Source organism: Barbus barbus (assembly GCF_936440315.1).
Source record: "Barbus barbus genome assembly, chromosome: 46".
Lineage (NCBI taxonomy): Eukaryota > Metazoa > Chordata > Actinopteri > Cypriniformes > Cyprinidae > Barbus > Barbus barbus.
The window spans coordinates 10,619,983-10,646,357 of NC_136724.1; the positions used below are offsets into that span (position 1 = coordinate 10,619,983).

The 26,375-nt window shown below is 37.3% G+C and overlaps 1 protein-coding gene across 3 annotated transcripts in view; it reads left to right on the forward strand.

The window, feature by feature from the left end:
* LOC306865256 (double-stranded RNA-binding protein Staufen homolog 2-like) overlaps positions 1 to 26,375 on the forward strand; it is a 143,958-nt gene that overhangs the window by 65,267 nt on the left and 52,316 nt on the right. For all 3 annotated transcript variants that reach the window (XM_079409761.1, XM_079409760.1, XM_079409762.1), the window contains exons 10-12: positions 2,316 to 2,447; positions 7,353 to 7,410; positions 22,724 to 23,028. In XM_079409761.1, coding sequence (XP_079265887.1) covers positions 2,316 to 2,447; positions 7,353 to 7,410; positions 22,724 to 23,028 — 495 coding nt within the window. The remainder of the gene's footprint in view (positions 1 to 2,315; positions 2,448 to 7,352; positions 7,411 to 22,723; positions 23,029 to 26,375) is intronic.

The window sequence follows — 26,375 nt, forward strand, 5'->3', positions numbered from 1 at the left end:
TAATAGAGTAGGGTACAATTGATAGGATGGATTGAGTAGAGTAAATAAAGTGAATTTATTTAGTAAATTTGTATAGTTGAGAGATGTATGCAAATGTGGCCCAAATCAGATTTTTTTTGCTCTATGTGACTCAGATCTGTTTTTCTAATGACTGTGCGAACAGCACAAACCTCATGTAATCTGATCTTTTCAATTCCGATTTGTGCCACTTCCATATGTAGTTCTAAATCCGATACAGATCAGTTGTTTTTCAATGCGACCGCAGTCTGAACAGTCATATCGGAATTCAGGCGAGTTTTACGTCACTCTAGATCTACGTTCTCAACCATTCTGTGCTCATGGGAGTCACAGATTTTATCAAGTTGCGAAAGGTAGTCAGTGGAAGTACAGTGATGTGTCCGAACTCATAAGTATTACAGTCACAACTCTATATACAAGCAAAACATAAGGACTCATCACAAATGTTTCACAACTCTGCTAGCTTCTGTCACATCCTTGTCTTTACTTTTCATATTGCCTGCACATAATTTCTCTGGGTTCTGCAGCAGATCACACTATAAATAAACACGTAATCCCTTACTTTATGTTCTACGTGTTTACATCCGTATGACATGTTGCCAAGTCCATGGTTTTCCCATGGAATTGGGCTACGCTTTTGCTGTTCCTGTGGGTTGTTTTTCAACTATGTGGGTTTAAGCAACCCTACTATCATGTAGTAGCAACTGACGTGATAGTAGGGTTACTCTATTTACCCCCCAGGATGCGATTGGGGTAGTTTTGGACTAGTTTTGAGAAGCAATTGGGCAGATTTTGTTGTGAAAACCTGGCAACCCTGTTCGTATTGTTCTTTTGCGTGTGCAGTTCAGATCAGAACCATGTTCTGTTCACACTGGAAATCTGATATTGGCCACATTTAAAACAAAAAATGTGAACAGCTATACAAAAAAAAAATCAGATCTGAGCAAAAAATCGTAACTCAGCACTAAGGCTCGCAGTGTGAATGTATAGCCATAGAGTAGGGGAGAATAGATAGGATGGATAGATTGAGTAGAGTAAATATATTTTGTAAATTTATATAGTTTAGAGTTGTATAGAGTGGTGTAGAGATGTATAGAATAGAGTAGAGGTGTATAGAGTAAGGTTGAAAATAGAGTATGGTAGGATAGATGTGAGCAGATCAGAAAAGTATGGTGTGTATCTGTGGAGTAGTACATAGTTGAATGGAGTTTTGTAGACTAGATAGGATGAATAGCGTGTAGAGTTGTATGACATAGAGTAGTTTCGAGCACTTTAGAAGAGATAGAATAGATGAGAGCAGATCTGAGTTAAATAGAGTAGTATTGCATAAAGTAGTACTTAGTTGAATGGAGTTGTGTAGACTGGGTAGGTTGAGTATGGTAGATTGGATACTATAGAGTAGATTTGTATAGAATAGTGTAGAGTTGTTTGGAGTGGTGTAATTAGGGTGGAGTAGAATAGAATAGAGTTAATGGAGTTGTGTAAACAAGGTAGGATAGGATGTATTGTGGTAGAGACAAAAGGATATTTTAGAGCTAAGTAAATTAGCATAAAGTAGAGTAAGTAATGTTGATTAGAAGGATGGATCAAAATGGAGTGCACAGAAGAGAGTTGACTACTGAAAAAAAGTATTTTTTCTGCAGGGAGGGATGCCGCAGTATTTCAGCAGCATAAATGGTACACTGAACACTGCAGTAAATTAAAAATAAAAAAAATAATCATGTTGAGTCTCATTCTGAATGATCCGCTAGAAGCTCATCCAAGTTGGAGAAGTTTCTCTTCCCTGTCTCCCGTCCGATAATCCCTTGCTTTAAAGTGCTCTGTGCATCTCTGAGTGTGCGGTAACACAGCCTCTAACTGATTCTCCATGCTCCTTTCACTGTCCCATTAGACTTTGCTTGTGTGCGTTTCTTTTGTGTTGCCCGGTCTCTTCTAAAATTTCCACATTGTTTGCTCTCTGGTCTGTGGGCATCAATACGTGTCTGTTTTCAGGTTTTCAGGCCCACACCACACCATCCTTCCCCACCTGCTACTTTTCTCCTCATAAATATGAAAAGATGGTTGTCTGGGTTTAGAGACAGTTTTTGACAACAAAATGTCTTTATCTTTTTTGTTTTTATAATAACTATTTGAGAGTATAGTGCTACCGATTGGGTGTTGGTTGTGCTTTCTGCCAGATTCAGACTTTTCTTTCAATATTGAAGTAGTTTTTACTGGCAATATAGGGCATTTTTACATTTTAGCTACATCATTTTTTTCAGTCCTGGTTTTTGTACACTATATGTGTTTGTTGACAGGTGAAAGTAGGTACCGAGGTGACCACAGGAACTGGACCCAATAAAAAAGTGGCCAAACGTAATGCTGCTGAGGCCATGCTGCTTCAACTGGGCTACAAGGCATCTACACCATTACAGAACACTCCGGAAAAGGTCAGTTTCAATCAAGCTGCTTTGAAACTTTTAAGCTGCAAATGCTGGTAATTATTATGCTACAACGAACATGTAATTTAAATGAGTCAAAGTAGTTGGCTACACTACAAGGTACTAAGCAATTAAAGCTATTTAAAATAAAATTCTATTAGGTTACATTTCACATCATGCTACTAATTATGTATCTTAGTGTTCATAATTTGGGGACACATTTTATACAATAATAATTAATAAAGCAAAAATGTCTATGAAATATATAATTATACAAGTACATAAATATGTATATATGTGTGTGTGTTTATATGTACTTGTATGATTTATTTTGACTTTTTATTATATAATATATTTACTTATATCCAATATAATTTTATAAGTAAATAAATTATATTATGTATATATATATATATATATATATATATATATCAATTACATAATAAAATAAATAAATAAAATAAATGTTTATTTAATTATTTTACTACCAAAAAATTATGATGATGATATTATTATTATTATTATGTTGACAATTATGGAAACAATTAATTTGTTGTTTTTAAATTGGATATTTGAAACAGACCATTCAACATTTTTCAGATTTTCCTTTCATTATGTCCTAATATAAAAGTATATGAGGTCGTTTTGTAGCGCATCAACTTTTAATTGATTTCTATTAGATGTCTCTCTCATTTAGCAAACTAATTGTCCCGGTAAAGTAATTAAAGTAAGAAACATTCAACTAAATAAAAAAATAAAAATCAATAGTTTCATTAAATATTTATATTTAATCATTTATTTCACTACAAAAAATAAATCACATCACCGGCTGAAAAAAAAAAAACTTATTGGAATGAAGATGATAGAAATTAGTTTTCTTTTTATTTTGATCTGGTTATTCTAGATCAGGGGTCACGAGACTCGGTCCTGGAGGGCCGGTGTCCTGCGTAGTTTAGCTCCAACCCTAATTAAACACACCTGAAGCAGCTAATCAAGGTCTTACTAGATACAGGTGTGTTGAGGCGAGTTGGAGCTAAACTCTGCAGGACACCGGCCCTCCAGGATCAAGGTTGGTGACCCCTGTTTTAGACCTCTATTTTTTCCCCATGCTAAAATGTTTGAGACTTTCCATTTTATACTAATGGCAAAAATGTAAAAAAAATTATGAGGTTACTTTGTAGCACACTGACATTTAATTCGGTGTTTTTACATTTAACAAGTTTTTACAATGTAACAATTCTGTTATGCCATTTTAGAACGATTTTTCACTCGCCGACAGTTTTGATAAATTGCAGACAAATGCCCGAAATCGGAGGCAAATCGGTGCTTATGCGTCGCCGACGCCCGTGAAATATTTGGCATGCTGAATATCTGGACCTGTCAGAGATTCACAATCCTGCTGTGTGAAATGAGTTCTGACTGAAACATACATGGGCGATGACCTAAAGCCAATGAGAGAGCCAGATACAGGGCAGTGGAAAGTTTGGGGAGGTCTTTTTTTTTTTTTTATCAAGCAATACAAACAACGTGGCAATATCAGTACATTTTTGCATTAGAATATACAGAACAGGTACAAGGAGATACAGTGCCCTCCAAAAGTATTGGAACAGTAAAGACACAATTGCTCTGTTGGCTGTGGAGTAAAGACTTTTACAAATATGATTAAAAGATGAATATGAGACAAAACTACAGAATGTCACATTTTATTATTGGGTGATTCAACACATAGTTGTTTTACCAGCTAAGAAGTTCAGCACTTTTAGAGTTTCATCCCTCTATCTGATGTGAGAATAAGTATTGGAACAGTTTCCTCACAGGTCTTTCTAAGTGATCAGCTGTGTCCTGTTGCATTAATTCTTCAGATATTAAAAGCAGGGAATGTGTCGTATCAGTTATATCCATTACTTCTGTATTCTGAATCTTGCATTCGACGATGACACACACAAGCCAGGATGAAGATGAGGGTGCTGACTCTGAGAGAAAAGCAAGCAATTTGGATGCTAAAAGAAAAGAGGAAGTCAATTAGAGCTCTAGCAAAAATAAAGGGCATGGAGAAATCAAGAGTTTGGAAACCACCAGCGGCACCAGCAACCAACAACGACTTGATCGGCTGAGAAAACAACAGTAGTTGATGACAGACAAATCATAAAAGCTGTGAAAATGAACCCTAAAAGACGTGTCTGTAAAATCACCAACAACTTCCAGAAAGCTGGGGTGATGCTCTGACAATCTACTGTCCTCAGGAGACTTTGACACAGAATTACAGATGCTACACAGCAAGATGCAAACCTCTGACCAGCACCAAAAATAGAAAGGCAAGATCAGAGTTTGCAAAAAAGCACAAAGGTGAGCTAGAAGAGTTTTGGAACTGATTTTATGGACCGATGAGACAAAGATGAACCTTTATCTAAGTGATGGGAAAGCAAAAATGTGGAGAAAAAAAGGGAACTGCAAATGATCCCAAGCATACAGCCTCATCTGTAAAGCATGGTGGAGGTGGTGTTATGGCATGGGCATGCATGGCTGCCTCTGAAACTGGCCCTCTCAACTTTACTGATGACTTAATGTATGATGACAGTATCAGAATGAATTTGGAAGGGTACAAAACCATCTTGCCTACCAATATTCAAGAAAATGCCACCAGATTCATTGGGAAGTGCTTCATATTGCATCAGGACAATGACCCAAAACACCCTGCCAGTTCAGTCAAGGAATTTATAAGGGCAAAGAAATGGAAAGTCGTAGATTGCCCAAGTCAATCTCCAGATTTAAATCCGATTGAACATGAATTTCACCAGCTGAAGAGGAGAGTAAAGGCAGAAACTCCCCAAAACAAGCAACAATTGGAATTGGCTGCATTAAAGGCTGGGAAAAGTATTTCAAAGGATGTGACCAAGAGTCTGGTGATGTCTATGGGTCACAGACTCACTGCTGTGATTGTGCACAAAGGATCTGCAACTAAATAATATCTTTTAATCTTTTATATCTGCCTTATGTTCAACTGTCCCAATACTTATGCTCACATCAATGAGTGGGATGAACTCTAAAAGTGCTGTTCTTTTTATTTGGTAAAACATGTATGTGTTGAAACGGCTAATAATAAAATGTGACATTCTGTAATTTTGTCTCATATTCATCTTTTAATCATATTTGCAAATGTCTCGACTCCACAGCCAACAGACCAATTTTGTCTATACTGTTCAATACTTATCAGAATCAGAATCAGAATCAGAAAGAGCTTTATTGCCAAGTGTGTTTGCACACACAAGGAATTTGTCTTGGTGTTATGAGCTACCAGTACAGAAAGTACAAACATAGTGCAGACAACATATAATTAAGGTGATAAAGAACACTAATGAAGAGAATATACAATAATTAAGAATAACAATAGTAATAGAAATATACAGAAAAGAGACTTGACCATAGACAGAACTGTGAATGTGCATGTGTCCTATGTACAGATGAAGGTTTGATGGGTTATTTACAGATGTACAGTACCGGGGTGTGTTATGTGTTGTTCAGGTGGGATACGGCCTGGGGGAAAAAACTGTTCTTGTTCTTGTGTCTGACTGTTATGGAGGGCACTGTGTATATAGTCTAAATAGCCTATTTATATTAGATTAGATTAGATTTAGATTAGATTCAACTTTATTGTCACTGTGCAGAGTACAAGTACAGAGCCAATGAAATGCAGTTAGCATCTAACCAGAAGTGCAAATAACAAAGTATATAAATAAATATAATGTGTATATACATTAAGTTTTATGACATATAGTGCAAGTTATGAGGTAGAGGGGGAGAGACTAGCTCAGTGCAAATGATTGTACATGCAATTTAGGTTGCAAGGAAGTATAAACAGAAGGTGCATTATAAAGTGAGATATGTAAGTAGCATATGTTTAAATATGGCCAATGACCTTAACGGCATCCGGAGGTAGAAATGCGTTAGGGAATGTGCAAAATATCAGAAATGTGCAAAATAACAGAGGAAACAATAAGAACATTGTGAGTGAGGAGTGCAGACAGGTTATTGAACAGTGCCGTTTTTTTTTTTTTTTTTTTTTACCATTAGGTGGTCCATCTTGGATGTAGTGTTCAGCACCTGAGATTGCAGTTCAGTAGGCTACGTATATATATATATACAGTTTTTTCCTGTATATATAGCATTTTTCTTTTTAATCACTTTGAGGGCTTTTGTAGGCTATAAAAAATAAACTCATTATAAAATGCACAAAACGTTTGTTTCACTCTCAAGTAGCCTATTAGATTTGTGTAGGCTATATAAAATTTTCCCAGCAGAAGAATGTTGTTAACAAGTCATCTTTTAATTATTGTGCGTTCGTGGGGGACTTTTTACAGACCATAAAATCAGCGTGATCTTGCGTTATTCTCGTGTGCGTTTGGCTGTAGTTTGTGGATCAGACAGAGTTGTCGTCAAGTCATGAAGTGTGTAACCTCTTATTGCTGATCCATCATGCAATGTGAACACAGCAGCAACTGACTGCTACCCCAGATAGTCGTGCAGTGAAAACAACGGTGATCCGACGACTTTGAAAATCCTGCAGTGTGATCTCAGCATTAGTTGTCTTTCTTTTAACAAGTTAATTATCCCATTTTGCCGCCACATTCAGTATGAACAGCGTGGCGGGGATATTGATGAGAGAGTATGTATCATCACGTTGCTTCCTGTTTCGGTGCGCACAACCTTAATCTTTAAATCTCCCATCTACTTAGTCTTTGCATGTTAGTGACGCTTATGTCGTGATGTCTCAATTTGGTAGTGATTCTCCCTTTCTAATGAAAACAAGGGATAGCGACTTGTCTGACACGCATGAAAAGGGGTTTGCTAAACTGGCCCTCTTTTTCTCTCTCTCCATTTCTTCCCGCTCCTCTATTATCTTAACATTGGCCACAGATGGACAACAAAGGCTGGAATGGACAAAGGGCTGCTTTTCCTGAAACAACGACCAACAGTAAGTGTTTTTCTCTTCGTCTGTGTTCCCCGGTGTAGGTGATGCCGGGCCGTTTAATCTATCTGACTGATTAATAAGAAACCGAGTCGGCTCAATCACAAATTCACTTCTATGGAGAGCCTGTGAATTCCTCCTATTCACGCAGACTTATGTGCTTTCCCAGGGGGTCTGTGAGACCACAGTATTACACACTCACACACACATTAACCACCCAAACACTATTCCAGGGTACAACCGTGGTCTTCCGGATGGGTTTGCATATACACAAACATATCCATTTTCATGCCATGCTCGACTAGGAGTTCTGCAGATCTCTTTTAGGACCGAAGTTCTGAGAAATAAGGTCTCCATTAGGTCCTCAAATATTCCCACTGTGTCAAAGAACTTTTAATGGGTGCTCTTTTCAGCGCCTGTTTACATTTCCTACAAAATCACATAATGATGCAAGTCATTGAACTATGTTATAATGACCATTTAATGTCTGTTTTAGTTAGGTTATGTACTACATAGCATACATACAGATACCCAATTAGCCTAATAGCTTATACACTATGCATGAACTTACCTTAAATGTAATAACCATTTTTAATGCCATTACATGAATGTTAAAACAGTTCAGTTATTTAAAGACAGATTAATTAAAATTAGTTTATATGTTTATGTATTCGAGAAAAAGTGCACCCAAAAAACTAAAATTTGTCAAAAAATTTACTTGGCATCAGGACTTCCAAGATGTAAATGAGTTTGTTCATCAGAACCGATCTGGAGGCATATGAGCAATATCACACAAGTAGCAGTGCGATATGGCTGATTGCCTTTATACAACAGTTCGATGGCATGAGTGTGTAAATGCATAACAAATAACAACAGAGTGTCTTTAAAAACACTCTTTTGTGCAGAACTACTTCCTTCTACCACGGATTCAAATATCAGTTTAACAGCTGAGCCCAAGCCTCCGTTACTAATTCGAAAACATCACTTTATAACTAATAACGAAGGAACGTTGAGTTGCTTAATTGAAAGCTTATTGTATTACTGTATTGAAAGCTCACTGTATTATGCAGAGTAGAGTGTAAAATATTACTCTTAGCTAAAACTATTTGCTCTGGAACAAATAATAGACTAATGAGACCAATGACTGACTGTTAGATTTACCCAAAACGAATTATATCTCACGTTTAACCACTATAGAGATATCAGAGCCAGTGGTAAATTCCAGAAGATTTGGCCGAGGTGAGGCGCTCTCGGTGGGTTCATGAGCACTGAACGGCTGCTGAGGACCTGGAGCTCACATCTTCTAAAACGCCAAAGGAAATTTTCAAATAGACATTATCTTTATTAACATACTGCATATTTGAGGTCTAAACAACTACATTCTCCCCTCAAACTCTACATTCCGTTACACAAAAACAGTATTATTTTTTTAAATTATAGTTTGCCATGACACTCCCTATGAGAAATACTGCAGGCGGAGTGATACAAATGGCGAAACGGTTGGCGTTCCGATATCTCTTAAATATCGCACTCCTGAATCAGATTCGAGGACCAGAAAGAACTGTTGTATAATTAGCATTACATCACTAGCTCAAAAAGTGGATCCAATAAACCTCAAATAAAAAGCTATGTGTTTGTACGAAACAACTGACTTATTTGTTTCGAATGAATTTAAACTGTTAATGTTTGCTGGGCATATTTCTCACCTGATTCAGACGAGAAGACTTATTTTTTAATGGAGAAAACACTGTTGTGGATAGAGGACTCTATTGCCAGAAACAGTTTGAAATTAAACCCATCTTAATAATAAATTGTGTAGATTATTGTGATATTTTAATCGCTCTATTTTTGACGGCACCCATTCACTGCAGAGAATCCATTGGTGAGTAAGTCATATAATGCCTAATGATAACTGTTCTTTTCATCTATTATTATTTGTTTTATTTACTATATAGTAAGCAGTTCTATACATATTTTAAACTGACATTGTTAGTGTGTATTTGATATAGCTATTAACAATTGATGGAGACTGATTTCAAGGAAGGACCAAATTTCTCACAACATCGGCCCATGATTCCCAGCTCTGACTTTGAGAGATGAGAAATTATGTAACTGGCAACGTTCCTGCATAGCCTGCCTGCAAACAAACATAGCACATCTCTTTGTTTATGAGCTTTGCCAATATATTTTAACATCCTAAGTATTTCAAATCACTGTCTTATGCAATCACAAGCTGCTTTGATGTGGTTAGAAGTTGTGTAATGAATAAAAATCATAGCAGTCAATTCACACATATGATATTTGTAAATAAAATCATTTTAGACAGATGGAGAAAACAAACAGAATTAAGAAATACACCGAGTGTCTGTCAATTGAGCATCTCTGTAAACAGCTTTGTGATTATAATGGCAGTGATCTAGTTTTGGTTTGCGTCAGTCTTGCCAGACTGAGTTGTAGTTGTTGTTGTTGTGAACTTGTGGACATTATTACACCCCTGGCCTCTGGCATTATTGGGTCCTGATTCAATTTTTCCAGACCAGTCTTTTTTTTCTGCTGTGGAAATATGCAGATCTGGCACTACTTGACACTTGAGTTTAGGATTATATAAAATTGCATGATAAAAAACAATTGAAATCTTTGTCAAATGCTAAAACAACCCTAACAGTAATGAAGGTTGCAGAAATGGTGAAGCAGAGTGATATGACCAACATCCTCGTGTAAACAACTTCAGTTAATTTTCAGTGACCGCATTGTGTAATTAAGCAGTTTTGTTGCTTGATTTGAAGCCGTGTTTGACAACTGTTTTGGATGAATCTATGAAAACAACAGCAGCTCTAAATCATCTTTAAATCAGGTCACTCGTGGTCTAATGTTGGAGCATATTTGACCCAACTATGTTGTGACATTCCTGGAACTTGCACACATGCTGACGAAAGCTCTTGGCTGATGGAAAAACCTTTATTATAGTGCTTGCAGCAAGCAGTTCATTTTCTTTCTTACAATTCTACAGTTAATTCAGCTTGAACCACTTAACTTTTTCTAAATATTTAAATATTCTGTCCTTAAAAGCCTTCATTTTTTTAAAGAAATGTGAGTTTGAAATTAGGAGAGAAAAACTTAACTTAGAATATGTTGTTGAGAATTTCTCCTTGACTTACATAATTGTAGTATTTGCAAACTAAATTTAGCTTAAATTAATATTTTGGGTTCAGTTATTAAAAACTGTAAAAATATGAGTTCTAGCGAGGCACTTATTATGAAAGTAAATAGGGTCATTTTGTAAGTATTAAAACACTTAGCCACAACATGTAACATGTAAAAAAAATCTTAATATTTGCTTTTTGTAAAGATTGTTTGTGCTAAACAGCATTATGCCACAAATATTGATTGTGCTTAGATTTTAATCAATAAAGTTAAACTTAATTATTTTGCATAATTTCAACATCATGGAATGAAGTTATTTTTAAGTGACCCAATTAGGTAGCCTCAAAATGATTTTATATGGTTCCCTGGCAGGATTAATTAATCCAATTTCATATATTGAATGAATTAAAAGATGTGTAATTGAAATGGTTCTAATTATTCCAACATAATTGAACATAATGTCAACATAACATTAAACAATATCGGGTCTAGTAGAATGGATATTTTTATTTAAATACATTAATCGAAAGCAAATAATTCAAGCTGAAAAGAGAAACAGTTTTGTTGCATACAGTAGATCGCAAATAATATGATTGAAAAAATGGAAAACATATGCAATGGCAACCAAAAACTCTATGGTTTCCCACATTCTTCAAAATATCTTCTATTGTGTTCAACAGAAGAAAGAAATTCATACAAGTTCGGAACAACTTCTGGGTGAGTAAGTGATGACTGAAATTTTATATTTGGGTCAACTATCCATTTAACTTAATTCTAAAATATTCCTTTAAAGCAGGGGTGCCCAACCCCGTTCCTGGCGATCAACTGTCCTGCAAAGTTTAGCTTCAACTCTAATCAAACACACCTGCCTTTAATTTTCACGTGATCCTGAAGACCTTAATTAGTTGCTTCAGGTGTGTTTGATTAGAGTTGGAGCTAAACTTTGCAGGACAGTTGATCGCCAGGAACAGGGTTGGGCACCCCTGCTTTAAAGGGATAGTTCACCCAAAAATGGAAATTCTGTCATTAAAGGGCACCTATTATGCCCCTTTATACAAGATGTAATATTGGCCTTGGGTGTCCCCAGAATGTGTCTGAAGTTTCAGCCCAAAATTCCCCACAGATAATTTATTACAACAGCTGAAAAATGTCATTTTTAGGGTGTGTCTAAAAAAGAGCTGTGTATGGCTTTAAATGCAAATGAGCTGCATATTCCCATCCCATCTCCAGAAGAGGGCATCGCGTATACATCTTTCTGCATTACATATCTATAGCAATAAACAGCCGGTATAAGCAACATAAGAGAAACGGTGTTCAGCCGTACATATGGGAAGTCAAATGCACTGAAAGTGAGACGAAACAGCGCAATGTTACAGAGCTCGCACGTGGATCAATAGATCGAGCCGTGCTACCGAACGAATCTCGCTCTACGATCAGCACAAACTAATCTCACAAGCATGGCGCTGATCAGTTAAAAATACTTAATGAACGCACACAAATACGGTTAAAACGCTAAGCACTATAACGCATTACCTTGAAAAATGAAAGTAATCCACAGCATCCTCAGCAGCTCAGATGTTGGGAGAAAATGAAGACTCTTATGTTCAGTCTTACATCCAAACACAGAGCACCGGGATTGCTTGCGAGACATTGTTGACGTTACAGTTGTTCGAGCATGGAGAAAATGAAGGACAGCGTAACCGCTGAGGGCGGAAACTATAGCAACGCAGGGCTGTCAATCAACCCCCGTGGACCGGCCCTCCGAAATGTGACATCACACTGCGGTGAGAGTCAAAACGGCAGGCCTAGGGAGACTGACTTGGTTTAAAGGGGATTAAAAAATGAGGAGTGGGTGGATTTTTATCATTGTAGGGTGGTTGTGTTCACACACTGCCATCACACATTTATGTCCAAACACCATGTAAGCGTGGATTTTGCATAATAGGTGCCCTTCAATTACTCACCCTCATGTTGTTCCAAATCTATAAGATCTTCCTTCATCTTTGGAACACAAATTAAGATATATTTGATGAAATCCGAGAGCTTTCTGATCCTCCATAAACAGCAAGGGTCCTACCACGGTCAAGGCACAGAAAGGTACCAAGAACATTGACAAAACAGTCCATGTGACAGAAGTGGTTCAATCGTAATTTTATGAAGCACAAAGCATGAGTGTGATTTGATCTGCACATAAACCATGCAAGCGCGTGGTGCTGCTGATGCAGAACACATATGCATCGTGATACTTTCCAAAATGGCGCTATGGTGACACTCATTTTTTGCACAACAAAAAGTATTCCCGTAGTTTCATAAAATTACGGTTGAACCACTGATGGACAATTTTGTCGATATTTTTGGTACCTTTCTGGACCTTGAACATGATAGGAGCCTTGCTGTCTATGGGAGGGTCAGAAAGCTCTCGGATTTCATAAAAAATATCTTAATATGTGTTCTAAAGACGAACGAAGGTCTTACAGGTTTGGAACAACATGAGGGTGAGTAATTAATGACAGAATTAATTACTGCATTTTTGAGTGAACTATCCCTTTAAGCTTCTGTTTTTTGTGGACATCTGTTTCAGTGTTGAATCGGTCTTTATACATAATATGCTGCATCTGAAGTGGCATATATATATATGAAAAACATGCATTTGGACACACTTTTCAATGCTGCATCAATGCAGCCTAAATATTTCATGTTAAAACACAATTATCCATCTCTCTCTTCATCTATCTGTTTTTCTTTTGGCCTTTGCTCTGTTTTGGAGAAGATCCATTCTCCAGCTCAGCTTTATCGCGCTGGTGCTGTTAGACTCTATCTATCTCCTAATTGACTTCACAGACTTTCTCAACCGTAGAGTCTTTAATGTCAGAATAATGCTGGTTAATTTACGGTTCCTGAGATCTGCCAGGCAGAGAATCAACGTCTCTAAGGGGTGTAAACTCAATTCAGAGCAGATGTACATGTCAGTGACCTGCGAACTAAGTTTTTCCTTTCCACCCTTGTGAACACAGAACCAGGTTCTCTAAAGCAGATTTATGGTACCTTCTCCATTACTGCTAAGTGTGCAGATTTATATCAGCTACATTTTGATTATGCAAGAGCTATGATTTAAATCCTTAGCTGTGCATTCTTGGGTGTTTCATGAACTGTGCACAAATTTGGCCATGTGGACTCTCTAAAAACACATTTTCATACTTGTTGTCCAAAATTGTCAAGTCAAGTCACCTTTATTTATATAGCGCTTTTAACAATACAGATTGTGTCAAAGCACGTAACAGTATCAAATTGGAGGATAGAGTGTCAGTAATGTATAATAATAAGATTAAACACTCAATTTTCAGTTAAAGGCATTTCATTATTAAATTCAGTGATGCCATTGTTGATGCTCCGTTTAGTTTAAATCGTATCTGTGAAATCAAATTGACGATAATCGCTAGAAATCAAGTGTCCCCAACTGAGTAAGCCAGAGGCGACAGTGGCAAGGAACCAAAACTCCCTCTGTGACAGAATGGAGAAAAAAACCTTGGGAGAAACGAGGCTCAGTCGGGGGGCCAGTTCTCCTCTGGCCAGGATATTATTGTTTATTTATTGTTTAATTATTGATTTAATTAAAATTTTAAATATATAAATGTATGTTATATTTCTATTTTTATATTGTTGCTTTATTTTATTATGTAGTTAGGTATTTTATTATATTTTTAGTTATTTTGTTTTATTTTTATTTTTATTGTATTTTTAGTCGAGGTCTTCACTGGGGATGTGTCCCCGGGGCTAATCCAGGTGTCCGGCCTCCGCCGACGATCAAGGCCGCAGACATCATCTCCCGGCGCCGATCCACCATCTGATCCAGACACGGACTGAGAAACAGAATAAGAAAGAAACAGACAAATATTGGCATAGATGCCATTCTTCTTACGATGTTACAAGTACATTGTGTGTTATGAGGAGTGTTCCCAGTTCCGGTTAATCTAATTAATGCAGCCTAACAATTCTTTAACGGATTTGAATAATAGAAGTGTAGTAGTGTGTTATGTGTAAACCAGGTTAAAGAAATGTCTTTAATCTAGATTTAAACTGACACAGTGTGTCTGCCTCCCGAACAGTGTTAGGTAGATTGTTCCAGAGTTTGGGTGCTAAATAGGAAAAGGATCTGCCGCCTGCAGTCGATTTTGATATTCTCTGTATTATCAAACGGCCAGAGTTTTGAGAACGCAGCGGACGTGGAGGACTATAATGTTATAAGAGCTCGCTCCAGTACTGAGGAGCTAAGCCATTCAGGGCTTTATAAGTAGTTAACAAGATTTTAAAATCTATACGATGTTTGATAGGGAGCCAGTGCAGTGTTGACAGAACCGGGCTAATATGGTTATACTTCCTGGTTCTAGAAAGGAATCTAGCTGCTGCATTTTGGACCAAATGTAGTTTGTTGATCAAACATGCAGAACAACCACCCAGTAAAGCATTACAATAGTCTAACCTTGAGGTCATAAATTCATGAATTAGCATTTCTGCATTTGACGTTGAGAGCATAGGTCGCAATTTATATATGGTTTTGAGATGGAAAAACGCAGTTTTACAGATGCTAGAAACGTGGCTTTCAAATGAAAGATTGCTGTCAAACAGCACACCTAGGTTCCTAACTGATGAAGAATTGACAGAGCAGCCGTCAGGTGTTAGATAGTGTTCTAGGTTATTAAATGTGGGGTTTTTAGGTCCGATAATGAACACCTCTGTTTTTTCAGAATTTAGCAGTAATAAGTTACTCGTCATCCAGTTTTTTATATCGACTATGCATTTCATTAGTTTCTCAATTTGGTGTGTTTCACCAGGCCGTGAAGAAATATAGAGCTGAGTATCATAAGCATAACAGTGAAAGCTAACACCATGTCTCCTGATAATATCTCCCAAGGGTAACATTTAAAGCGTGAAAAGTAACGGCCCTAGTACTGAGCCTTGAGGTACTCCATACTGCACTTGTGATCGATATGATACCTCTTCATTCACTGCTACGAACTGGCGGTCAGATAAGTACGATTTGAACCATGCTAATGCACTTCCACTAATGCCAACAAAGTGTTGTAGTCTATTTAAAAGAATGTTGTGGTCGATAGTGCAGAACGCAGCGCTAAGATCCAGTAGAACTAATAAAGAGATACAACCACGATCAGATGATAGAAGCAGGTAATTTGTAACTGTAATGAGAGCAGCCTCAGTACTATGATACGGTCTAAATCCTGACTGGAATTCCTCACAGATACCATTTTTCTCTAAAAAGGAATATAATTGTCAGGATACTACCTTTTCTAGTATCTCTGACAGAAAAGGTAGATTTGAGATTGGTCTGTAATTAACTACATCCTTGGGGTCAAGTTGTGGTTTTTTAACGAGAGGCTTAATAACAGCCAATTTGAAGGTTTTGGGGACATATTCTAATGACAATGATGAATTAATAATAGCCAAAAGAGGATCTATGACTTCTGGAAGTAGCTCTTTTAGTAGTTTAGATGGAATAGGGTCTAACATACATGTTGTTGGTTTAGATGATTTAACAAGTTTATACAATTCTTCCTCTCCTATAGTAGAGAATGAGTGGAATTGTTCCTCAGGGGATCTATAGTGCATCTGATGCTATACTGTAGCTGACGGCTGCATGGTTACAATTTTATCTGTGATAGTATCGATCTTGGAAGTAAAGTAGTTCATAAAATCATTACTGCTGTGCTCTTGGGAAATGCCAACACCTGTTGATGCTTTATTTTTCGTTAATTTAGTGACTGTATTGAATAAATACCGGGGGGTTATGTTTGTTTTCTTCTAGAAGAGACGAAAAGTAATCAGATCTAGCCGTTTTTAATGCTTTTCTGTAGGATAGGGTACTTTCCTGCAAAGGTATACGAAACACCTCTAGTTTTGTTTTCCTCCAGCTGCGCTCCATTTTCCGGGCTGCTCTCTTTAGGGTGTGAGTGTGCTCATTATACCACGGAGTCAGACTGTTTTCTTTGATCTTCCTTAAGTGTAAAGGAGCAACTGTATCTAAAGTGCTAGAAAAGAGAGAGTCCGTAGTTTCTGTTACATCATCAAGTTTTTCTGTGCTGTTGGATATGCTGAAGAATGGAGATAAATCAGGAAGATTACTTGCATAGCAGTCTTTTGTGGTAGAAGTCATGGTTCTACCATACTTGTAACAAGGAGTAGAATTAACAGTTTTAGCTATATGGAGTTTACACAAGACTAGATAATGATCTGAGATACCATCGCTTTGCTTTAGAATTTCAACACCACTAACATCAATTCCATGTGACAGTATTAAATCTAGAGTATAATTTCGACAATGAGTAGGTCCTGAAACGTGTTGTCTAACCCCAATAGAGTTTAGAATGTCTATGAATGCTGATCCTAATGCATCTTTTTCATTATCGACATGGATATTAAAATCACCAACAATTAAGGCTTTATCTGCAGCCAGTACTAACTCAGATAGAAAATCAGCAAATTCTTTAATAAAGTCTGTATGGTGCCCTGGTGGCCTGTATACAGTAGCCAGTACAAATATCATAGGGGATTTATTAATAACGTGTTTCTCTAGATAATGTTATACGCAGCACCATAACTTCAAACGAGTTATACTTAAAGCCTGCCCTCTAAGAAATACTGAGAATATTGCTATAAATTGTAGCAACACCTCCCCCTTTACCTTTTGGACGTGGCTCATTTTTATAGCAGTAATCTTGGGGGGGTAGACTCATTTAAAGTAATGTGTTCATCTGGTTTTAGCCATGTTTCTGTCAAACAGAGCAAATGATCTAGGTTATGATCATTGATCAAATCGTTTACAAAAAGTGCTTTTGTAGAAAGGGACCTGATATTCAGTAAGCCAAGTTTTATCAATTGTTTCTCTGTATTGTAAACATTTTTTATTTGTTGAACATCAATTAAATTGTTACTCTTAATTTGGTTTGGGTGTTTTCTGTATTTTCTAGTTTGGGGAACAGACACAGTCTCTATAGTGTGATATCTAGCTGAAGGAGTCTCTATGTGCTGAGAATTAACTGACTTCTGTGACTTGAGGCGGCTAGCAGATGGTCGGTTTAGCCAGTCTGTCTGCTTCCTGACCTGGGCCCCAGTTAGTCAAGTACGAACTCTCAGACTGTGTGCCATATTTCTAGAGAGAAGAACGGCACCACCCCAGGAGGGCTGAACACCATCTCTTTTCAACAGGTCAGGTCTGCCCCAAAAACTCGTCCAATTGTCTATAAAGTCTATGTTATTCTGCGGGCACCACTTAGACATCCAGCCATTGAGTGACGACAGTCTGCTATGTATCTCATCGCCACGGTAAGCAGGGAGCGGCCAGAACATATTACAGTGTCTGACATCGTAATTGCAAGTTCACACACCTCTTTAACATTATTTTTAGTGATCTCCGACTGGCGAAGTCGAACATCATTAGCGCCGACGTGGATAACAACATTAGCCAGCACTTTTAAATTTGCCAAGATGTCAGGCGCTCTGGCTCCCAGTAAACATTGGACTATAGTGGCTGGTGTCTCTATTTTCACATTCCGTACAATAGAGTCACCAATTACTAGAGCACTTTCATCAGGTTTCTCAGTGGATGTGTCACTGAGTGGGGAGAACCTGTTTGATGTTTTGATCGGAACAGAACAACGGTGTTTTGACCCGTGACTAGGCCGCCTTACAGTCACCCAGTTGCCCTGCTGCATGGGCTCTAATGCCGGAACCGAACAATGTACAGGACTCCCTGAGCTAGTCGTATCCAAGGCCGTATCTGCAGCCCTCACATTTCTTACTATCCTCAACTAAAGTTTAGATGCGTGTCTCTAGTTCTAAAATCTTCTCTGTCAGCCTAACTATTTCCCTGCATTTATCACATGTGAATCCCTCGTCGCCGACAGAGAGAGATAAACTGTACATGTGGCAAGCAGTGCAAACAACAATAGCAGGAGAAGAAGCCATTACTCACCGTGATTGATGAATGATACCAACTTACCACTGTTGTTTGATGAACTCGTGAAAAACGGAGAGAGAGAGAAATGAAAACTGAGCGAGAAAAAAGAAAACAATAATAGGCACAAATGGAACCGCGAGTAACAAGCTAACCGGCTAACTAATGCTAACGCGCTGCACTTGCGGTTTTAAAAGCGAACGATCAAATTAGTTAGATTAGTTTGATAGATAAATAATATTTACACACATTTTGCATCATCAATGTTACAGTTTGGAAATTATCCACAATAATAATATTGGTGGGCGGAGTGAATGTCCAGTGCTCTCTCCACCCTTAATACCACGACTGAGGTGAGACCCTTGAGCAAGGCACCGAATCCACAACTGCCGCATCATTGGCTGCCCACTGCTCCGGGCGTGTGTTCACGGTGTGTGTGTGTTTGTTCACTTCTCACTGCTGTGTGTGTGCACTTGGATGGGTGAAATGCAGAGCACAAATTCCGAGTATGGGTCACGATACTTGGCCTCACGTCACGTCCTTTCCTTTCCTTTTCCTTTCCTATTGACATGGTTTGTTAGAATTTTTATGTACTGGATATTTTTATGATGGATTTTCATGTTGAAAATTTTGGCACAAGGATAAAGGTTTTAATTTGTCACATTTACTTTGCAAAAAATGTGTTTGTTTTAATAAAAATCAACCTTAAAGATTTAAAAGTGCCTGTTGCACCCTCATACCTTATTGCCTAAATGTCTTCAAAGTGACATATAGAGCTAAATGCCCAGAGTTGGAGCCTTCTCAAGAGTGTAATAGTACAAAATGAGCAAGACTTCGAAATAAAATGAAATATAGTCAAAATTGCATATTGTGTCATGTCCGGCACAACCATATGGTCTCAGGGCTCATGTAACATGCTGTATTTAAACTAACAAGACAATGTGTCAGACATTATTAATCAGTTTCCTGTACTGGTATCCTACAAGTTTTAGCTTTAATCCCACAATGCATTCTTCTGAATGTACAATCCCATGGAGATACTTGGCATACGTGTTATAATTTGTGTGTGGAGTAATAAATGGATGAAGGAAATGAGGCGGGAGGGATGGATTAAGGGATGTATGGGAGGTCTCAGCGTTGCGTTATGTCCCAGAAAAGCAACAAATCTTCTTAATTGAGTTTTTTTTAATTCCCACACGATCTTAGGAGAAGTCCAAAAAAACACAAGCTATCCATTCTAGATAAGCATTACAGCAGCTTTTCGTCAGCAAAGTGGCTATAATTTATTTCTTGGTGTTTTTTTGTGAATGTGCGTGTAAGAAAGAGTCTGTTTGTGTGTTAAATAGGGAAGAAGTAGAGCAGGATTCCACGAAAACTGAGTATGTGAGTAAGACAGCGCTTTGCTCGTGTATGTACGAATATGTCAGTGTGTTAGTGTTTAGTGTCTTGGAGCATTGCTTCATCGTGTTGATTTACAGTTGGGCCTTGTGTGTTATCTGTTTTAAATCACAGCTTGGGCCATGAGCTGGCCAATCTCCAGCCCACCATTCTCAAATTCAGCCCATTATACTGGGTGGAACCTGTTGGAACGGGGAAAGAGAGAGAGAAGGGGAAAAAAGAAAGAGAAATGAGGGTGGTGGTATTGTTTTTTCTTAGCGTTTATGTGCTTTTTGTCATAATTCCTAAATTGATGTCATTCTGGCTCACACCTCTCGTTTTATACCATGTTAAGTATGCATTTTTCTCTGGATGCTGATTTGTGTAATGTGAAATGCAAGTTGTCATGTAAGATTTAAAAAATTCAATGTCTGTTGCCTTCTTCGCCAGTCAGCCTTGTTGAAATGGCCGACGGGAACTCCAAACTGCTGGTTTTCATTTACATTCTCTCCCCGTGAATTAAAGGGTTGCGTCAACGGCACACTGCAGCGCTTGGAGGAACTCCCTATTTACATTTCTCACAATTTTCTGGGGTAATATTTACCAGTTTTATGGCCCGAACACTAAGTTAAATCAATTGTTGCTTGTTCTGGGTTGTCAGAAATTGTGGAGAACAGTCGGCTGCTTTTGGAAACTTCATTTAGGACAGCAAACGCAAACAGGAAGCATAATCTGTGCACAGATGAGGACGTCCGCTGCAGCTGCTCTGTTCCTCTTTGCTTCTCTTGTGTACTGGCTTCTGTGGAAAAGAATTTGGCTTTTTGTCTGTGTCTGTCAACTTGAAAGTCATTTATAATGCTGTAATCTACATATAAAAATTACAAAACTTCCTCTTAACAGATGTTTAAAATATACACACTTTCTGTTTTGAGGAACATGCTCCACTGTTTTATCATCGATCAGGTGAAAATCATAAGTCAGATCACTCAGAAAAGCAATAGCTCATCCATATTATTTTATTTATTGTTTTTTTTGTTGTTAAAATAGTTTGAACCATTTACAAGCTAGGGGTCAGTACTTCATGTTTTTGAAAGATGTCTCTTATGCGCACCAAGTCTGCATTTATTTGATTAAAAATACAGTAAAAACAGCAATATTGTAAAATATTATTACAATTTTAAGCAGCCATTACTACATTTTTCCTACGGAAACCATTATAATATGCTGATTTTGGTGCATAAGAAACATTTATTATTATTATAACTCTTAAAAAATGGTTGTGCTGCTTCATATTTATATTTATATTTATATTACCGACATTTTTTCAGGAATTTTTGATGATTAGAAAATTTAAAAGAACAGTGTTTATTAAAAATATTAGTCTTTACTGTCAATAATCAAGTTTCCATCCAGATTTTGCGCTGTTTTGTTATCGACAAAGAGAGATGCGTTAAAAAAACTTTGCGAAATTTGCTGTCTACAGCCTGTTTCCATCCAACTGGCCTTTTACCGATAAAATGGTGTGCGTCATGACGTCATCCCTAAAAAACCGAATTGTTGCATAAGTTTTGGTATATCGCAAAAAAATGTTGCCCTTGAGCTGTTTCCATACATAATTTATCCTTTTGCGTAAATTATAGGCTAGGCTAGCTGTTCTTCATCCATTTGAAACAAACAAAAAAAGCCTATATTAAATTGTATAGGCCTACATAAAATAATTTTTATTAAGTGTTTTAAATTTTTTTTTGTATTTTGTTATAGACTAGATAGATAGGCCACTGTTGATAATCAAGCAATGATCATAAACAGTTGCAGTTGTATTATTATCATTTTTCTGATTAACGTTTAAAGGAAATATGAATGTTCATTCCGGTTATTTTATTTTTCCTAACTGACGGTCGTTAAGCCATATTAACCGTTAACCGACAAGATTATGTTAAATTACAATTAAATTAAATTTAAATTGATAGGTGGCTTGACCCATTACAAATACCTAAATTTGTTTTCCAGGTATTCATTTTATACACGCGAAAAGCAGAATAAGCAACATGAACGTGACCTGCAGCGCTTCTGTGAACGGAGAAAAACATAAGCTATTATATATAAAAGCAACAGGCCCATATGCAAAATATATTTTTCTAAATAATTAATGAATTAACAAAACGAACGAAAAAAACCTGCAACAATTAGCAGCCTATATGCAGAATTTCGGTTAATTGCTGTGATGCACATTTGAGAAAGCGGCAGTTTTCCTTTATTTCACAAAAGTACGTTTTGTTTTATATTGTGAATGTACACAAATAAAATTAAATATTTTGAATAGTTTTGAATAATGTCTTACTCTTATATGACCACAAATGAAGGAGTAGGCTTTTGCAAGTTGTTTTCACTTTTACAAGGGAAAAAAAAAAAAAAAAACACACAAGCGATCGTGGCGGCGCCTCACGCGCAGTTACGCATAGCCTGTTCATGTCATAATAAAATACAGTGAGCCAAAAATATTGAAGAAACATGAAAAGAAAAAAAAAATTCCCTCACTCCACAACAAATCTACTCACTCCATCAACAAATTTAACAGTAGAAAGAACTCAGAACAAAGCAAGAATAAAAATATAAGAAGCTAACAAGTCAAAACAAATTAAAGTTTTGTACTTCACGTTCATGTAAAACAAAATGTGCTTGGCATAATAATGGGGTTATGGTGGTCAAGCTATCCATTTTAGTTATTTTTTTATTTGTTTTCATTTTATCAGTTACCTTTTCAATATTAAGAATAGAAGCGTGCCCACAGCTGAGCAATGACCGTGTGTCTTTTCCATCCCTATATAGCACAAAAAGGAATTCTTCACCTCTCTCCAGATGTGTATCAAGAAATGGAAGCGAGCCGGAATAAGGGAGTCCCCGGTGCCCCTGGAAACTACCTGACACCCAAAGACATTGGCCAAGGATCCACAGGACCATTCTACACCCCGTCAGTGGGCAACACCGCTACCATCGCAAGAGAGCTGCTGCTGAGCGGGACTTCGCCCACGGCTGAGGCCCTGATCTTGAAGGGAAAAGCACCTGCTTTGGCCTGTGGCTCCATCCAGCCTTCCCAGCAGCTGGAGTACCTAGCCCACATTCAAGGCTTCCAGGTATGGAATAAATGAAGTGATTTTACAGATCTGTTTATCTCTCGCGCTCGCTCTCCACTGCTAGCTCTACCCAGAGAACCAGACCTCAAATTTCATAACATCTATCGCGGAGCCTAAAATTGATCTGCTTGGCTTACACTGTTCGTCCATCTGGACGAGACTGCAGAAATGTGGAAGTGCCTGCTTTTGTCATTGATGTTCCTACAGGCCAGGGAAGTCATTTCTCACAGTTACATTTCCCTTTTCCTGTCTGTATACCATTGCAGACAAAGGATAACAACCTGTCTTTAGCTGATTTGTCTTGCACGGCTCAGTTTGTCCTACGGCTGCATTATAATTAGTATAATTGTTTTATTATAAGAAATATTATAATATAATTAACTGCAAATTATAATTGTTGATTTTTTTTGTTTGTTTTACTTTTATTTGTGGAGCAGCTGCACGTTATGTTCTGTATGTAGGCTACCAAGCAATAAGAATGGCCTGCAGTTCCATTGTGAGAATGTTTTGTGCCAGTTTACTGGATCAGCACTATATTATTTTTTTTATCATGCACATTCACTTTTTTTATGCCTTGCAAAAAAATAAAATAACTTTATTTGTTATACACACTACACTTCAAAAGTTTAAGCTTGGTAAGATTTTTCCATGCTTTTGAAGTCTCTTAGTTTGACCAAGGCTGCATTTATTTAATTAAAAATACAAAAAAGTAATATTGTGAAATATTATTTTTACATTTAAAATAATGGGGTTTTTTTTGTATTTCAAAGCTTTTTGTTTCACATGATTCTTCAGAAATCATTCTAAAATGCTGATTTGGTGCTCAAGAAACATTTCTTATAATTCATGTTGAAAACAGTTGTGCTGCTTAATATTATTGTGGAAAATGTGATATTTTTTTTCAGGATTCTTTGAAATAGAAGCCTTTTGAAACATAAAAGTACTTACTTTCACTTTTAAACAATTGTTGCATCCTTGGTAAATAAAAGTATTAATTTCTCCCAAAAAATGAAAAATCTGACTGACCCCAAATGTTTGAACAGTAGAGTATTTATACAAAGCAGTAATAGAATTTATACACTAAATTTATACAATTTAATGTGACTTTTTATTAAATTGCTGTTAAAACGTAAATAGACGCACGAGTCGAACAAATTTGAATGCTGTAATTGGAACTTTTTAATATTCATAATCTAAGTTATTATTAATAATTTTCCGATTAATTATACCTTTCCTGAACCCCAATGTGCGTGTCCTCAATCTCCTCTGCATGTTAAAGAAAACCAAGCCAGTGATTGAAAAGCACCCTCCAGTACCTCACCCTGAGCAGGTGCTTTTCATATTGGACAGTAAAAACATTTTATCTTAACCTGCTGAGGTTGCCTTTGAAAAAGCCTTTGTTTTTGCTCAGAGCTTTCCTGTAGTCTGAAACCTGATGAAGAAGAGTGAGGCAGCCAAACGAAAACACGGGGGGGGGGGGACAGCAGGTTTCACTTAAAGGGCCAGCTGTGAGGGATGAGCCGACCTGCCTGTGAGAATCGCTCCACATTCAAACCCCTTTCCCCCTCGATCACCCTGATAAGAATCCCGCCTGGTATTCCTTGGTGTCTTCTATCAGGAGGATTTGAGAGTATAATGGAGGAAGGCAGGAAATACATCATTGAAACAATGCGCCGAACGATGTGGGTTGGTAATGAAAACCTGAATGTACCAAAAGCAAAACAAAACCGCTGAGATGCGTCTTTAGCGCTGAAACGCAGATTCCAGACTTTCATATGTTTGTTGGCAGATGCTCTTGTGCAAAATAGTGTGCGCTTATTGGCAAACACCTTACTGTTTCTAATCAGAGCAGCAGACATACTATCCACAGTGCCAAAGGACATGTTTAAATCAGACCATGTTTGTGATTTAATTTGGACTTGACGGAGCTGTTATGAAAGCCCCTATGAGGCCCTTTTCATTGGCATTGGAGCAACAGAAACACCTGAAACTGTTTGGGAAAGCCACAATAAGAACCGATGTTCAATCAGTTTCCTGAAGCAGTTGTTCTACACTACAGATGTGGTATTCATTGTCGTGTGGTTATTCATGCGTCTGTTTCCTCTAAATCCTGATTCTGATCTCGAAACTCTTAATGGAGAAGTTAATAGATGCCTTGTAAAAATAAAGACCTAGCACAGGCTGTATTTGGCATTGACTTTCAGTTGAGATTGGTTCATTCAGGTCTTTTGCTCTTGTTGGGCCCCAACTAGACACATGGGGCCTCTGAGAGTAAAGAGATTTGATTGATGGAATTTGGCCAGAGGTTGAAAATTAGATAGGGCATCTGTATATTGGCATTTTGGAAGCAGTGCTGATGCAGAGAGGGTTGGAGATAATAGTTAGTTTGCTGTTAATTTCCCTGTTGTCTCAGGCCACATGTGATGGAAGTAGGGCAGAAATAATGGAGTCGTTTGAGTAATGCATAACATATGCTCTCTCTTTCTCGTTCTCTTTAGTGAAATGCTGTTATTTTCTCAAGATTCAAGATTTTTATTCGTCACATACACAATAGAGTATAATCAGCAGTGAAATGTAAGTCAGGTCCGCTCCAAGGACAGTGCAATTGTATAGACAAATATTAAGAAAAAGAAAAGTAGAAAAAATAAAATATAAAAAATATAAATATAAATGTGCAGGTCAGTATGTTGTTGGCTTAGTAATATAAGAGGAATGTGCAAAAGAATGTGCAAAAAGTTGTATAGGGTATTTAAATAGCAGCAATATGATGTAGAGAAAAATTCTGAATAGCTTATTGATATGGTGATATTTACATGGAGTCGAGTGATGTTATGACACAGAGTTAGAGTTTAGGAGCCTGATGGCCTGGGGGAAGAAGCTCCTCCTAAGTCTCTCAGTTTTTGCCATCAGGCTACGGAAGCGCTTACCAGATGGAAGCAAAGTGAATAGACGGTTACCAGGGTGATTTTCTGTAGTTGAGCTTCACATTTTTACTGAGTTTGTGCCCACACTTACCTTTTAAGTGGGCTCTTAGATAGTCTGTTGTCTTCAGTCATGCTGAGATGTTCAAGATCATTAGAAAAATAGTCCTAAATACCATCAGATTAGGTTTCTTTGGCCTGTAACGTTAGCTGTATCCCATTTTGTGCCACATATAAATTAGTCTCACATTGCCAGACTTTGATTTTTAGCATAAAGTGTCTTCCTGCTTATTCTGTACCAATTCTTTATTGGGATAATTTGTGGTCCAGCTTATTCCAGCCAAGAATCACTCGTTTAGACAGGAAAAGGCCATTTAACTAACATTTAAAGCACTCATTATGTTTAACCCAGTAAAAATCTTTGTA